The sequence below is a fragment of the Salvelinus fontinalis genome, chromosome 39, assembly GCF_029448725.1.
Source record: "Salvelinus fontinalis isolate EN_2023a chromosome 39, ASM2944872v1, whole genome shotgun sequence".
NCBI lineage: Eukaryota > Metazoa > Chordata > Actinopteri > Salmoniformes > Salmonidae > Salvelinus > Salvelinus fontinalis.
In genome coordinates this window covers 17,798,568-17,816,019 of record NC_074703.1, presented here as the reverse complement: position 1 = coordinate 17,816,019, position 17,452 = coordinate 17,798,568, and the positions used below count along the sequence as shown (strand labels likewise).

Here is a 17,452-nt window from a genome sequence, read left to right as displayed (position 1 = left end):
CAAAGATGAGCTTGAGCAGTAGTCCTTAACCCTCTCCTGGGAAAGATCAGAGATAGAGATGATCTAGAACATTAACCTAGAGAGGATCTAGAACATTAACCTAGAGAGGATCTAGAACATTAACCTAGGGAGGATCTAGAACATTAATCTAGGGAGGATCTAGAACATTAACCTAGAGAGGATCTAGAACATCAACCTAGGGATGATCTAGAACATTAACCTAGAAATGATCTAGAAAATGAACCTAGAGGATCTAGAACATTAACCTAGAGATGATCTAGAACATTAACCTAGAGATGATCTAGAACATTAACCTAGAGATGATCTAGAACATTAACCTAGAGATGATCTAGAGCATTAACCTAGGGAGGATCTAGAACATTAACCTAGAGATGATCTAGAACATTAACCTAGAAATGATCTAGAACATTAACCTAGAAATGATCTAGAACATTAACCTAGAGGATCTAGAACATTAACCTAGAGAAGATCTAGAACATTAACCTAGGAAGGATCTAGAACATTAATCTAGGGATGATCTAGAACATTAACCTAAGATAATCTAGAACATTAACCTAGAGAGGATCTAGAACATGTTTGTTGTAATGCTTGTTTCTGAATGCATCACAGTCCGTTGTCTGACCAATACTTAGTAGATCTGATGGTGAGAAGCATTCCAACCACATCCACCTTTTAGTTTCAACTAGGCCTAAGTCTATCCAATGGATTTCTCTTATCTTTTCATATTTGACAGTACTGATACCATGCTACATTAACCCATGTACCGTAATACGCCTTAATTTTTCTGTGGTTTTGTTCTTTCTCAGTGAAGTCAGAAGGCGTGAATCATGGAATCATGGAATCATGTACTGTATGACTGCAACACACACACACTCACTCTTAATTATCCATGCTTGTGGTATGTACAGTATTCTGTGGGCATGTAACAGTGTGCCTCTGTTGATGTCTAAACGCTCTGGTGTTAACGAGGGGTGCTGAACCTTGTATTGGGAGGAGGGGGACTGAGAGGGATACCGGGGGGGGGGGGGGGGGGGGGGTGACATTCAATGACATTGAAGCCTACTCCAGGGGTCTTCTCTGGGCTTACTGCCCTAACTGAAGGGAAAACTATAGCTGATTTACCCTGGAAGCTAATAGGAAACCCTGATTATTTTTCCCCTGATTATTTTCTCTCCAGTGATTTCAGAGTGTGCCTCTATGGAAACTCAATCGGCCCAGTGTTGCTGTGAGAGATAATCATAGCTGTTAAGGGTAAACGAAGTGAGGGTTATTAAAATGATAATCATCATCATTATCATACGTTTTCCTACTATGACTGAGAGAGAGAAAGGGATAGGTTGGAGATGGGAAATAACTGGTAGGAAAGAGACGTAAACGGAGAGTTTCCTCCCTCCCAGGGGTAAGATTCCTTGGTGACTGATGGTGGCGTCAGATGCCAGGTTTAACCTTCTGACCTGAACTGTGCTGTTGCCAAGAGTTCAAATAAGAACAGCTCAAGTCTTTTTTTTGTCTACAGTCGGCCTGGTTCATAATCTAACCGTGTCTTTATCACCTTTGAACCTACAGTAGGTTTTATACTGGCTATGTCACTGAGGGGGACTGGGAGGAATCGATGACGCTGTCAGCAGGGCCCGATGACTCAGCCTAGTACATTCACTCTACTGAGGAAGTGAAACACCAATTGATTCTTCTTTACTTAGACCCCAATCGATCTCATTTGGCAAGAAACCCAGAAAGAGGGAGAAAGTGATAGCCACTGGGTGGGTGGTGAACATTAATTTGAGGTGGGAATCACACATCTGCGTGTGTGGCAACGTATGGAAGCCTGAGGGGGACACAGCCATGAGATACCCACAGTGACACAGCTCATATGGACACAGCAGCTGTTAACTTCCCTTCCCTACACATGAACACACACAAACACTCCCATGATGTGCCACTGTCCGCAGCCTCCCTCTAATGACAGGGTTTCTAGCCAATGAGAAGGCAGGGCCTTGGAAATAGGCTGGATGTATTTCTGACAGGAGTGGAGAAATGCCTCTGTATGTGGAGAGATGCTGGATGTATTTCTGACAGGAGTGGAGAAATGCCTCTGTATGTGGAGAGATGCTGGATGTATTTCTGACAGGAGTGGAGAAATGCCTCTGTATGTGGAGAGATGCTGGATGTATTTCTGACAGGAGTGGAGAAATGCCTCTGTATGTGGAGAGATGCTGGATGTATTTCTGACAGGAGTGGAGAAATGCCTCTGTATGTGGAGAGATGCTGGATGTATTTCTGACAGGAGTGGAGAAATGCCTCTGTATGTGGAGAGATGCTGGATGTATTTCTGACAGGAGTGGAGAAATGCCTCTGTATGTGGAGAGATGCTGGATGTATTTCTGACAGGAGTGGAGAAATGCCTCTGTATGTGGAGAGATGCTGGATGTATTTCTGACAGGAGTGGAGAAATGCCTCTGTATGTGGGGAGATGCTGGATGTATTAGAATGGGACTATTAACTTGTTTCCGATGTCTTGGAAAAAGCAGGTGGTGGAATTTACAGTGGTAGTAAGTTTCATGCATAACTTTGTATTGTGTTGTAGTTCTCTGGGTGGGTTATCTCTGCTTATATTAGGGATTGATATGTAGTTTAGAAAGGTGGTAGGAGACAGTACTGTGTTTTTAATAATGAGAGACTGATCTGTGGCGAGATAGGGATGAGAACGTTCCAACTCTTTTTTTCTTTCTTTTTTTATAGATTCCGTGGCCCTGGCCATTTCTTCAAAGGTGCCCACTTGAAAGGAACCACCGTGCTGAGCACAAGGTCTGTATAATGAGAGCTCAGGACCTTTCCACAGAGAGCAGGCTGTATACATGCACTGGAACAAGTGGCCATATTGGGACGGATTCAAACCCAGTTGTTGACATTGAGAAAGTGCCCTATGTGAACTACAGGGTGCAATAAATAGCAGATGCCTCAGTGACTCAGCATTTGGTTGATTCATCAGCATAGCAGCAGCTTTACACCAGTTATAATTGTACTTTCACAGTTCGTCAAATGTCTGTCATTAGCTAGTTTAGCTAGATAAGTGTTCTGAGTGTGAAGGAGCCACTGGCTCTCCGAGTAACGATCTCACCTCTAGTACACAGGGTTGTAGGTTCAATCCCAGGCTCAGCTCTTGAGTGTAGTTGAGTTGACACTCAGTAATGGTTGGAAGGCTGGTAGATATCATGAGGTAAATACCTGGGGTTGCCTCTCCTGCAAAAAGCATCAGTCATGGATAAAATCTAACTGTCCACTTTTATTACTCCGTATAAGAGCAGCTACCAATGTGGACCACACATGACAGCTGGTACGTTATACGTACCACATGAATATACTTCCATCATGGAGCACAAGAATGTCTCAGGAGTAACCATGGTAACCCGGGAAATTGTTTTGGCAGACCGACATGTGCAGGCTTTTCACAAACAAAACAGATGGCATGTGTTGTAATGCCAAGCTTGGAATCATCAGGTGGCATGGGTTGACGAGACGATATCCATGCCAACCAGAGAATACCCATGAAACCACTGGGCAGTGAGTGATAATCAAATCAAGTTTATTTTATATAGCCCTTCATACATCAGCTAATATCTCGAAGTTCTGTACAGAAACCCAGCCTAAAACCCCAAACAGCAAGCAATGCAGGTGTAGAAGCACGGCGGCTAGGAAAAACTCCCTAGAAAGGCCAAAACCTTGGAAGAAACCTAGAGAGGAACCAGGCTATGAGGGGTGGCTGTCCTCTTCTGGCTGTGCCGGGTGGAGATTATAACAGAACATGGCCAAGATGTTCAAATGTTCATAAATGATCAGCATGGTCATATAATAATCAGGAGTAAATGTCAGTTGGCTTTTCATAGCCGATCATTAAGAGTATCTCTACCGCTCCTGCGGTCTCTAGAGAGTTGAAAACAGCAGGTCTGGGACAGGTAGCACATCCGGTGGACAGGTCAGGGTTCCATAGCCGCAGGCAGAACAGTTGAAACTGGAACAGCAGCAAGGCCAGGTGGACTGGGGACAGCAAGGAGTCATCATGCCCGGTAGTCCTGACGCATGGTCCTAGGGCTCAGGTCCTCCGAGAGAGAGAAAGGAGGAGAGAATTAGAGAGAGCATACTTAAATTCACACAGGCGTTAGCGTTTGATAATGTGACAAATGTGTGTGTGGGATTAGCGTTTGATATATAGAATTTGGTGTGTTTGTTGTGTCTGTGTTCGCACACTTGCTTGTCTGCAGAGTGAAGAAAAAAACAGTAGTCCGGGGCATCTGGTTTGAGTTTGAGGCGTTTTATTGTGAAAACATCAGACAGAATGAACCAGAATGAACACTGCCGGGGAATCACAACTCCTCTCCCACTACCTGCAGTCAATATATTCAATTATTCATGTTTCTGGTGAGAGGGCCTTGACGATGAACCAACAGTCTGTCCCGTGAGAAAAGTCCAGGTGTGTTGCCATGGAGACCCCCAGGAGAAATGTTGTGTAGTCGTTGGTGAATGAATGAATAAATAAATACAACGTAGCCTGTTTGAGTTCCTGGAGTTACTCTAAGGCAGAGCAGGTACAATACAGTACAGAGCGACCTCCAATATATATATATGTATGTATATATATATATATATATACACACACACACACACACACACACCTCAGACACACACTCGTTGGTACAGCACATAGTGACCTCTCCGACACAAGCCGGCCGATGACATGGTATCTAACAGCAGAGTAGCCAGCCTAGACTGTCAACAACATTGATTTAAGTGAACACACCTCAACACACACTCTCACCATCTGGCAACGGATGAGAACACTGAAACTAGCACACAGAGATCTGAGGGTTGAAGTGTGGATTTGAAGGGTGTACGTACAACCTCTGAGCAACACAGAGCCACAGAAAACCATTCAGTATCTGAAGGCTTAGGAGAGGAGGGAAGATCTGAGCAGAGAAAGCATTTCTAAAACCCTCTATTTGCAAATCCTCTTGATGTGGTCACATGAGTCTACACGTGATCTGTGTTAGTGTGTGGGATGCTGTTTTACAACATTCATCTGACAGTTGATGAGGGAGAGTGTGTGTGTGGACTGACCAATCAGATGACAGTAAAGTGCTCCAATGAGAAAAATGAAAAGGCACAGATCATTTCAGCACCCATTGACTCTGTCTGTGGTGACCCTATAAAAAGGTACTGTCTGTGGTGACTGGAGTGCCCTGTGGTCATGTACTATAGGCTATGTAGGAGGCAACCATAGAATGGATTGGACAGAATCATTGAAATTAACAAAATGATCATGGTTCCATTCAACACACGTATGCTGCAGGTAATATCTAAGAAACTGTGTTCTATCTATATGTTATATTTCTATGAGGTCAATGAAAAATGTGGAAGCTGCTGTGGAGTGTTGCTGACAGAGGAACATGGAAAACCATAATTAAGATAGGGAAAGGAAAGAGCTCTATTACCATTCCAGGCTTTGGTTTCTGTGCATTTTGAGTGGGAGATCTGCTCTAACAACCTTCCAGTGATTTCAACAGTTGACAATATTTCGAACATTTCTGAAAAGCCTCATGGTCTGAGAGTTGGTACCAAAGGGCTAATTCGTAACAGCAGGAAACGTCATGGTGACCCTTTTATGTGTAACACAAAGGAAGTTCCATGGGCATTATGGGGAGGTTTTCACTGTTGCACAGAGATGGATTGGATAAGAATATCTCATAGATATAAAGATAAAAACATAATCCCCCCCCCAAAAACACTGACAGATAACTGCCCCATCCATGCTTATCTCTGGCTAGAACCCCCGGCCCCAGAGTGGATATGTTTACGAATGTGCAGAGGGGCGTGCACTTCCTATGCTTCTGCATTTAGCAACACAGTAAATATGTAATTCAGTCCAACAATAGACGTCGTTCTCCAACATAAATATACCCGTACACTCGTCAATAAATACTTACAGCACAGGAACACTAAATGGACATGTCAGAATTGGAATCAGGTGGATTTATAGGTAGAGTGAGCTAGGATATGGAATAAGAATGGAGAATATATATATATTTTTGAATCAGGTCAGAACTTCCACAGGGATCGTTAGGCTGGGCTTCTGTGGGATTTTAACAGCTCTGTTTGTATAAGAAGCCTGCCCTGTTCCTGTTGTGAGGGTAGAGATCACTGCCACTGTCCAAAAACCCACTTCTGTTTTTATATGGGGCCATTTTGAGAGAGAGGTTGGAGTAAAAAGGAGAGGACTCCATAACTGTTTGCAGAGTTGTGAAGCCTTTGGGTAAAGTGTCTCATTTTGGAGGCTAAATAGGCAGTTAGAGATAAGCTGAGTGTGTGGTGTTTTAAATGTGTCCATACCCAACCATCCCCCTCTCCCTCCGTACCTCACTTACCAACCCTCACTAGAGTACAGCTGCTGAGTAAGAGGCTGCGTGGCATCAACATCAGCGGGTGTGTGTGTGTGTGTGTGTGTGTGTGTGTGTGTGTGTGTGTGTGTGTGTGAGAGCTCAGAATGCTCCCATTGTTTCTGTAAGTGGATGGGGTCGGAGATGTAGGCCAAATCAATAGCCTTCCTCTTTATCAGAGCGCTATGTGAAGGGCCTTGTTCCTCCAAACCGTTTGCTAATTATAACGACACATACATGCAAACACACCACAACTGCCACCAATATTTTAGAAGCTATGACAAAATGAGGTGAGCCTGTCATTAGTCACCCCACCTGTCTAAACTAACGGTCAGAGGAACAGATGAATATAGTAGTGATCACTTCCTCTGTGCTGCTGTTACTTCTGCTCAGACCTAGCAACATAAAAATACACAACTTTCCCAATAAACGTCCCTCTCTCTTTGAAGCCTGAATGGAAGAAGAATGACAAAGGTGTGTAAAGAATAAAGAGGACTCCCTCCCTCCCAGCTTGGCTAATTAGATGGCCTTCTCTCTCCCTCCGTCGCCCACTCCTGCACTGTGTATACGACTCTCCGTGATCCCATAGACTACACAGAGTAATGATTACACCGCACTTTCACCTGAGGAGGGCGGACACGGACCTGACTTTCACCGCCAGACTCAAAGGTAGACGGTTCTATTATCGATTATTATGAAGTCAACCACTGCTGTTGTTTCTGATTCTGACCAGTAGTCTGCACTGTAGATATGTGTGTAGAATACTTTTTTCATGCTATAGTTTGTTTTCAATCACAGGATTGTAAATGTTTTGTAAATTATTGGATGTACCGAAAAGTACTGATAAGTTGAGTTGACTGTCCCTTTCTGTCATTGGCAGTGTTCCAACCCTTTGGCACCAGGCTCAGTTGACTAAGGGGGAGAGAGGGAATAACTCTAAATCCCATGGAATATCCCAGTTCTCACGCACAGAGAAACCAAAGCCTTGGACCTAACTTTATTGTATTGTACGCCCTTCGGGAAAAAGGAAGACAATTCAAATGTTACCATTAACAGTGTACCGGAGGCAACTCAGGACAAAAAACATGAAAAACAAAACTCATAAAAACAATTTTATCTTTTTAAAAAATCTGCCAAGAAAGAAAATATTAAAATCTTCCTCCCTCTCATCTACCACACCCACCCCCGACAGTAAAAGTAATTTAAATAATATTTGTTATTGCTGCTCGCAGCAATGTCTTGGTTTTATTGTCTGATGAAAACATTGGTCGTCGTGGGGGGCATGGCCCGTGGGCAGGGTTATGGCCCTCCCTGGTTTTGGGGCGTGGTGTGGGCAGATTTATGAGATCATGTCCCTTAAACCCTTTCACAGCCACACGGGCCATCTCTTCTTCAGTTCCTCTCTGGGTCAGTGGGAGGCACCTAACACCTGTCAATCACTCCTTCTGACCACTTCCTGTGGCTCAAAGCCTCGAGGGTGCTCAGTGTCTTTCTAAAATGGCCGCCTTTTCAGATCCTGCTGTGGGAGTCTGAGGCCTCACCAGGCAAACCTCAGGATTCAGGAGTTCTTTTCACCTATGACGATGGCGATCTTGACAGCATAGCTACTACTTTAGAGCAGTTGGCTGTAAATTGTAGCTCCACTGTTTACGCCTGATGGTTCTAGAGGTTTTTAGAGCAAAGTTCATAGCCAGCTATAATGAGGAGGGCTTGAGGTGGAGCCAAGAGCCAGTTTACTTATCAAATGTATAATTGGTGGGTGGTATCAAACACACCCAGGATACAGCACACTGAAGGACATGGGTGTGTTTTACAATTTGACGGAGTTTCGTGATTGTTCGTTATAAAATATGCTCAGCTCCCATGATGCTTTGGGGCCAGAGCACGTGCATGCGAGGCCACCGTTTGCTGTGCAGATTCCAAAGCAGCCTAATTGGTCAAGAGTCCCACCTCATGTACATACAGAACACACATCGACCACTCTCCAGGAGTCCTGCTTCTCTCCTCTGTTCCCTCTTAGAAAACCTCTGACATCAGCTCCACCCGAACCCTGCATTCTGATGCTATAGGATCTCCACTTCCTCCCTTTTCACCTTCAGGACAATGCTGATTGGATAACCAAAAATCTTTCACGTCAAATCGGATCCAGCACCTTTCCTCAATCTCTGTCCCTCCCATTCACCTCAGTCCTTCCTGTTCACCCCCCAGAAACAGCGATGACAGTTTTTGAATAAAGCTTCCGCAAAAATATCTATTCTCTTCTTTCTCTGTTCTTTTTTTCTTCTCTTAATAAAAGTGGATCGTGCCCAGAGTCCCAGCTGGCTAGTCATGTCCTGGTCCTCTAGTCGTTAGTCCAGTCGCAGATAGCTTGGCATGGAATAGTTGAACATGAGGAAGTCCAGTTTATACAGCTGGAAGAGCTGGCTGTGCTGCTGGGAGCTGATGTTGCTGAAGAACTGGGCCGTCATGCTGTCTGTGGTGCGGGTGGACTTGGCGTAGGTCGGGAAGCGCAGCGACTCGCCCACCCCCGCCAGTCGCAGAACGTAGTTGGCGTCTTCCTCCAGGGTTTCGTACTTGCCTACCAGGTCATAGTGGATGTGACAGGGGTGGCACAGCTGGTACACCGTCTGCCAGTGCTCGTTGAGTGGGCCGTCGCGTTGGGTGGCCGGGTCGACAAGATACTCGGCGAACTCCCGGAACTTGACGTCGGCGCCGCTGAGCAGCGCCTCCTGCGTGGCGTCCTTGCGGTAGCGGCGGACGATCTTGGTGCCGAAGCGGCGGTGGAAGGAGGAGTTGTACTTGAGGGTGAACTTGTTGCGGTAAGCGGAGACGAGCCTTTCGAAGGGCTCCCGGACGAACAGGAACTTGAGGTAGCTCTTGAGGCGGTGGTTGATCTCAGCGATGCTGTACTGGTTCAGATATTTCAGGTTGGACGGGACGTGGGCCTCGTTGGAAGGGATCTCCATAGGGTCACTGGGATGGAGAGAAATAAAGACCATGAGGACCAGAATAAAAACACAAACAATGAAAAGTATCTAAATTGTCGGAGTGGTAGTAATAGTAACAGCAGTTATAAACACTGAGTATACAAAACATTGAGAACACCTGATCTTTCCATGACAGACTGACCAGGTGAATCCAGGTGAAATCTATGATCCCTTGGTGATATCACTTGTTAAACTCTTTGGGCTAGGGGGCAGTATTTTGACATCGGGATGAAAAGCGTGCCCAAAGTAAACTACCTGTTACTCAGGCCCAGAAGCTAGGGTATACATATAATTGGTAGATTTGGATAGAAAACACTAAAGTTTCTAAAACTGTTCAAATAATGTCTGTGAGTATAACAGAACTGATATGGCAGGCAAAAATCCGAGGTCAAACCATCCAGAAGAAAAAGGACTGAGCTACCACTGTTTCCAATGGCTGTCATGTTTAATATGAAGGGAAAACCTCCCAATGTGCAGTTCCTAGGGCTTCCACTAGATGTCAGTCTTTAGAAAGAGTTTCAGGCTTGTTTTTTGGAAATTTAGATAGAAAAACTACAAAATCTAAGTGGCTCCCATTTTGGCTGTAGTGTTTTCATGCGCGTGGATGAGAGCGCGTTCTTTGTTGTTTATCTCCGGTAAAGACAATAACGATTCTCCGTCTTAAATTGTATCGTTTATTTACGTATTAGGATACCTGAGGTTTGATTATAAGCGTCGTTTGACTTGTTTGGAGAAGTTTATTGGTAACGTTTGGGATTCATTTTGTATGCATTTTGAAGGAGGGAAACCGGTGGATTATTGAATGAAGCGCGCCAGCTAAAACTGAGTTTTTGGGGATATAAAGAAGGACTTTATCGAACAAAAGGACCATATGTGCTGTAGCTGGGACCTTTTGGAGTACCATCAGAAGAAGATCTTCACAGGTAAGGCATTTATTTTATTGTTATTTCTGACTTTCGTGGCGCACCTGCATGGTTGAACATTTTTTTAATGATTTTGTGTGTGGGGCGCTGTCTTCAGATAATCGCATGGTGTGCTTTCGCCGTAAAGCCTTTTTGAAATCTGACACAGCGGCTGGTTTAACAAGAAGTTAAGCTTTTTTCTGATGTATGACACTTGTATTTTCATGAATGTTAAATATTACTATTTCTGTCATTTGAATTTCGCGCTCTGCAATTTCACCGGATGTTGTCGAGGTGGGTCGCTAATGGAACGCCTGCGCCAGAAAGGTTAAATAAGGATTTCTAAGCCTTGAGACAATTGAGACATGGATTGTGTATGTGTGCCATCCAGAGGGTGAATGGGCAAGACAAAAGATTTAAGTGCCTTTGAACGGAGTACGGTAGTAGATGCCAGGCGCACCGGTTTGTGTCAACCCCAGCAGCGTTGCAGTTCTTTTCACGCTCAACAGTTACCCGTGTGTATGAAGAATGGTCCACCACCCATCCAGTCACCTTGACACAACTGTGGGAAGCATTGGAGTCAACATGGGCCAGCATCCCTGTGGACCACTTTCGACACCTTGTAGAGTCCATGACCCAACGAACTGGCCAAAAGGGCTGGATGCAACTCAATATTAGGAAGGTTTTGTGTTATGTGTATAATTTTTTGTGACAGCGTAGTCGTATCAGTAGTAGTATTATAAATAAAACATTATCCACTATTCAGCTTTTTACATCTTTAATCGTTTATTTATTGTGTCCCTTTCAGAAAATGTGTCTTGCATGTTCTCAAATCTTAATAATAGTTTCCTGTGCTACTGACCTGTACTTGCCGCGTCCCGTGAGGACCATCATGACGCGTTTCCAGTTGCTGCAGGCCACCTTGGGGACATAGCAGTAGATGAGCTCATGCTCCTCATCCACCACCAGGTGTTTGAGGTCACCGGGGGTCAGGACCCGGCGCTTGCGGCTGGATGCACTGTGGGCCCGACATGACTCAGCTACATGGTCTCTCCTGGCCTGGTGGAGGATGGCGACACTGGAAAACTCAGACTGGGGGGGAGAGGGAGAGAGAGATTCATCTTCTGGAATACAAATGATGATCTATGGGGAGCTGACTATTACAATATGCATAGTTCTCATTTCATTCAACAGTAGCTCTCTTGACCCACACATTAACATTTCAGAATGAAGAAAGAAGGATGGGGGAAGAAGGGAGGGAATAATTGAAAGGGGAGAGGAGGAAGTGAGGGATGGATGTTCTTGATCTAAAGAGCAGGAATGTTTTCTTAGAGCTGGTGATTATTTTTGTTTTGTACCCTGAATAACCCTTTCAGGGAATTCCCTTGTTTCCCCGGGGACTCTAAATCGATCAGACCGTGCCCTGAGTCGCTGCACATTCTCAGACGCACACACAGCACGACAGCCAGTCAGTGCCACAGCTGTATGCCATACCAGAGAGTAGAGAATAGGACTAGGCCTTTGAGGAGGGTTGATAAAATAACTCCTGTCTGGGACAACCTCCATGCTCTCAGCACTTAACCAAACTAAAAGCTTTGTGTTAGTACTTGAACCCCCCCATTAACCATTTATCAAGTGACACGTATATACAGTATATGGCATCTGAGTAAACGTGAAGAAATTATGCTTGCACAACTAAATATAACTGTGTGACAGGTTCTGCCAGTTAAGATCAATTAGCCATTGAAGAGATCATGTGTATAGCACAGCGATGGGAAATATGATCAAACAAAAAGCTCAAAAGAGCAGACGCAGTGGGGTTATGATAGTTACACTTCATGTCACAGTCTATTACCCTTTAAGTAAAGCCCATTCCCTTTAAGAGGTAATCAGAGACTGATGGTCATGGGTGACAGAAACATCAACTCTGAGATATTACTACTACTGCTGTTATGGTCCCACGGGTGAAGTCTATTGTGCATCTAAAAATTGCATCATAATCCCTACATAGTGCACTACTTTTGACCAGGTCCTGGGCCCCAAAGTAGTGCACTATAGGAAATAGGGTGCCATTTCAGACACACTCTGTCTTTATCTGAGTTCCTGTCCTAAACACAGGTATGGACAGGTACTGTACTGTGTGTTTACATTCTATAGTATAGTAGTTGGAAAGCTGTGGTGGAGTTCCTTTGTATTCAGGAACCTTGGATGAAGACTGAGCTACAGCCATACACAGCAGAGAGACAGGACTGAGCTACAGCCATACACATCAGAGAGACAGGACTGAGCTACAGCCATACACATCAGAGAGACAGGACTGAGCTACAGCCATACACATCAGAGACAGGACTGCTAGTTTAACAAGGCATGCTAATCTCCCTCTGTCTTTCTACTGTATCTGTCTCTGTCATCTCTCTCCTCTCTCTCTACCATCTCCCTCTCTATCTCTCGACATGTCAACTTCACTTCTCCGCAAATTAGTTTGAGAGGCCCGAGAGACTGACTCAACAAACAAGTGATGCTAGATAATGAATGAGTCGGAGGGAAAAAAGTGACACCCTCCCCCTCATCTTTTTTCTCCCCCTCTTTTTCTTTGTCTTATCTCCACTACTACATTGTCATGCCACATCACATCAAAGCTGACTGGGAGGGAGAGACACTGTGAATACCAGCTCTTTGTTACGTGGAATTTTCACTTTTGCTCCTCGCAGGGCCATAAAGGCCCTAGACCACACTGAGCAGAACTTCATGGAGTGAAATAACATCTCTCTCAGTGGAGAACAAGTACTATAATTAACAGAGTGACAGAGAGAGAGGATCTTGGCATGTCTCCCCCTGCCCGTTGGATAGTTATCTTCCTGTCGTTTTATCTCCTCTCCTATCTGAGGAGCGAGGGAAGCTCTTATGTGGTGTTAATGATGGGAGGAGGAGATGGAGGTAGAAAAGGATATCAGAGATGTGTCTCTCCATAGAGACAGCCTACAGTGATGGAAGTCAGAGCTCACAAGGCCCCAAGTGATTCTGCCCTGCTGTTCCTATGGGAGAACAGACACTATCCAAGTCTGTCTCTGAGCCTCAACCTACAGCAACATACTGTAGAGTAACAGCGCAGACATTCAGTCTGCATACCGGTAAGTACATGAGCACAGCGCTCCTCTCCTGCCTGTGTTAGAAAGAGTCCTAGGGATCTGGATGAGCCATCGCTCTTTGACGGTCTCTCCCTCTCTGTAGTCGTGGTTTCTCAGACCCCTTGTATCAGATCAGCACTTCCTCTGTAACTACAATAAAGTCCTCGTCGATTGAGATTCTGTGTGTGTGATGTCTGTAGTCTCCAACGTCATCTCTTGTTCCATTCCCTCAGGGCGCGCAGTCAATCAAAAACGCCAGCACGTCTGATAGTGTTCATAGTTCGCAGAGTAGTGCAACTGACACAAAACCCTCGAACCACATTAGAGTGTTCGTGTGTGTGCTGTGTGTGTATGTGTACTGTGTGTGTATGCAGCAACATTTCCAGTTTGCTAAAATCAGTATGTCACTCCCTGACTCCATAAGTGAATATGCTAATATCAAGTCAAGCCTGTCACATTTTCACACATCAAACTAGCCTTTGGTGATGAGCCAAGAGACTGTGTTTGTATTCACATAAGCGTTCTCTCCTGTAACTGCACTTTTGTTAGTGAAATGTGTGAGTAATAAGGAGCTATTAATATCTGCGTTCCCATGTTTCATTTCATAATTGACTTAAGTCTTACTGAGGTTTGTTATGGTTATGATGTTGAAATATGCGATAGCTCCTCTTCTGCACAGCGCAGCTATAATAAATAGCCCATTGCAGTTCTGCTGATGGTCGCAAACACTAACGACTAACTCTTTATAGGCACAGGTGAAGTAGTAGAGGGGAGGGGAAGGAGAAACTAAAGGCTGGCGGCCTACATGAATACACTACAACTTGATTCACTCTGTTTTAGAGCAAATGTAGGATATGTGCTATAGAGGGAGAGAGAGAGGGAGGGAGGGAGAAGACTAAGAGAAAGAGAGACAGGGACAGAGAGTGATACAAAAAGTATTAAACAAGTGTAAAGGAAGCTATAAGATGTGCATCATGGCCTCCGTGGCCTCCAATTGCTCTTAAATACAAGTAAAACTAAATGCATGCTCTTCAACCGATCGCTGCCTGCACCTGCCCGCCTGTCCAACATCACTACTTTGGACGGCTCTGACTTAGAATATGTGGACAACTACAAATACCTAGGTGTCTGGTTAGACTGTAAACTCTCCTTCCAGACTCACATCAAGCATCTCCAATCCAAAGTTAAATCTAGAATCGGCTTCCTATTCCGCAACAAAGCATCCTTCACTCATGCTGCCAAACATACCCTTGTAAAACTGACCATCCTACCAATCCTCGACTTCGGTGATGTCATTTACAAAATAGCCTCCAAAACCCTACTCAATAAATTGGATGCAGTCTATCACAGTGCCATCCGTTTTGTCACCAAAGCCCCATATACTACCCACCACTGCGACCTGTACGCTCTCGTTGGCTGGCCCTCGCTTCACACTCGTCGCCAAACCCACTGGCTCCAGGTCATCTACAAGACCCTGCTAGGTAAAGTCCCCCCTTATCTCAGCTCGCTGGTCACCATAGCAACGCCCACCCGTAGCACACGCTCCAGCAGGTATATCTCTCTGGTCACCCCCAAAACCAATTCTTCCTTTGGCCGCCTCTCCTTCCAGTTCTCTGCTGCCAATGACTGGAACGAACTACAAAAATCTCTGAAACTGGAAACACTTATCTCCCTCACTAGCTTTAAGCACCAGCTGTCAGAGCAGCTCATACATTACTGCACCTGTACGTAGCCCATCTATAATTTAGCCCAAACAACTACCTCTTTACCTACTGTATTTATTTATTTTGCTCCTTTGCACCCCATTATTTCTATCTCTACTTTGCACCTTCTTCCACTGCAAACCAACCATTCCAGTGTTTTTTTACTTGCTATATTGTATTTACTTCACCACCATGGCCTTTTTATATTTTTATTTATTTATATATATATTTTGTTTGCCTTCACCTCCCTTATCTCACCTCACTTGCTCATATTGTATATAGACTTATTTTTCACTGTATTATTGACTGTATGTTTGTTTTACTCCATGTGTAACTATGTGTTGTTGTATGTGCCGAACTGCTTTGCTTTATCTTGGCCAGGTCGCAATTGTAAATGAGAACGTGTTCTCAATTTGCCTACCTGGTTAAATAAAGGTGAAAGAAATAAAAAAAATAAAAAATCATTAACCCTGGTGAGCGGACTCTCCTGAGGAGGCAGCAGGAAGAGGAGAGCCAGAGGGCAGAAGGACCAGCATCCTCCTCTCTGGACTGGACTACTGTAATAAACCTGTACTACAGTAATGACAGGGACAGGAGACAGAAAGACAGACAGGTAGAGGGAAGGAAAGGAAAGAGGGAGAAGGACAGACAGCCATAATTGTGGGCGGGACATCTGCATTCCAGTCTGAAATGGACAGAGACATCCAGCTGTAAATCCTGCTCCTGAACCTATACTACACCATACATCTGATGAAACTCTGAAATGGCTCCTACTTTGCAATTGTTCTACCTCTTCCATGTGTGTGTGTGTGTGTGTGTGTGTGTGTGTGTGTGTGTGTGTGTGTGTGTGTGTGTGTGTGTGTGTGTGTTTATAGGGCCCCATACTAAAACAGGCTCAATGTACTTCATCTTCTTCAGACCACGGGTGCTTCAACCCACCCACGCCTTATTCTCTACTCTATATGTCACAACAATTACATTCAACAAACTTGCCAGTGTGTACATACAACAACAAAAGAGCACCATTCTGTACTAACTTGTTTTTATTCAGACATTTGCAACAAAAATAAATAATCATAACATTTAAAACTATATAAATATATACAAAAATAAGACTCATACATATGAAAAAGTAGTAACAAAGACAAATAGAAACAAATGTGTTGATTTGGCACTCAAGCATCAATACATTACCCATCCCCCAACACTGTCAACCAAGAGTCAAGACTACATTACCCATCACCCAACACTGTCAACCAAGAGTCAAGACTACATTACCCATCCCCCAACACTGTCAACCAAGAGTCAAGACGAAACCAGTTCACCTTGGTGGTGTGCAGACTGGTTTTATATTATTCTTAACGATTTCACACAAACCAGAAAAACAAACAATATGTCTGTGAAACTATATATTCACAGTATTATGACTGAATTGTGGTTTGTTTGGTAGCATTTTGTAGTGTGACTGGTTTAACTAATTGCATTAGTACTGTACAAAGTTAGAGGTGCGATAGATAGATAGATTCCCCCGCCCCCCCTACCTCGGGCTTTCAGTGGGGAGGCCTGAGGTCAACCTACCCCCGCCCCCCTCCCCATCTAGTACTTCTTAGTGGGAGACCTTCCCAGGCAGTAGCCTACCTAGCTCACAAACTAGAATCAGTGCGCCCACTCCGACAAGGTTCATTGACCCACAGTCCCACACGGTGACATGATATCAAATAGGCGATAGAAAACCGATCGCGCAAAATGTCACCATTCCGATTTCTTTTTGTGCAGGCGCCCCAGGCCGCCCCCGGCAAGATGCCACCCTGGGCGGCTGCCCATGTTGCCTGTACCTAAATCCACCACTGCACCTTACTGCACCTCCATTTCAATCAGCTACAGTATACAACACCAAAAGAAAGATACACAGTAAGCTCTTGGCATCCTATACATTAGCCTACAGAGAACACACAGGAGAACATATATAGTACCCCTGCCGTGCACCTCTGTCATAACGATAGACTCACCCAACCCTTACAGGCCCTAGTCCATTACAAGAGAGAGGAGTTTGTTACATAACAGACAGGATCATGTTATTGACCAGGACCTGGCTGAGTCACGTCTGGATGGAAGTGTAGGTCTACTGACATCAAACTCCTTCAGCCAGAGAGTTTGTGTGTGTGTGTGTGTGTGTGTGTTTTCCCCTATTCTCTCCTAATCCACAGCTAAAAAGCCCCTTGAGACTATTACATTTAATCTCACACAATAATACAACAATCTGGTTTTGCGACATTGCCAAGG

The 17,452-nt window shown here is 44.5% G+C and overlaps 1 protein-coding gene across 1 annotated transcript in view; it reads right to left on the bottom strand.

The window, feature by feature from the left end:
* Positions 1–4,311: 4,311 nt before the first annotated feature.
* Positions 4,312–17,452, bottom strand: part of chst11 (carbohydrate (chondroitin 4) sulfotransferase 11) — a gene marked incomplete in the record, with an annotated part of 75,630 nt that continues 62,489 nt past the window's right edge. The window contains 2 exon segments of the mRNA XM_055905906.1: positions 4,312–9,422; positions 11,201–11,430. Of these exon segments, the coding sequence (XP_055761881.1) occupies positions 8,798–9,422; positions 11,201–11,430 (855 nt within the window).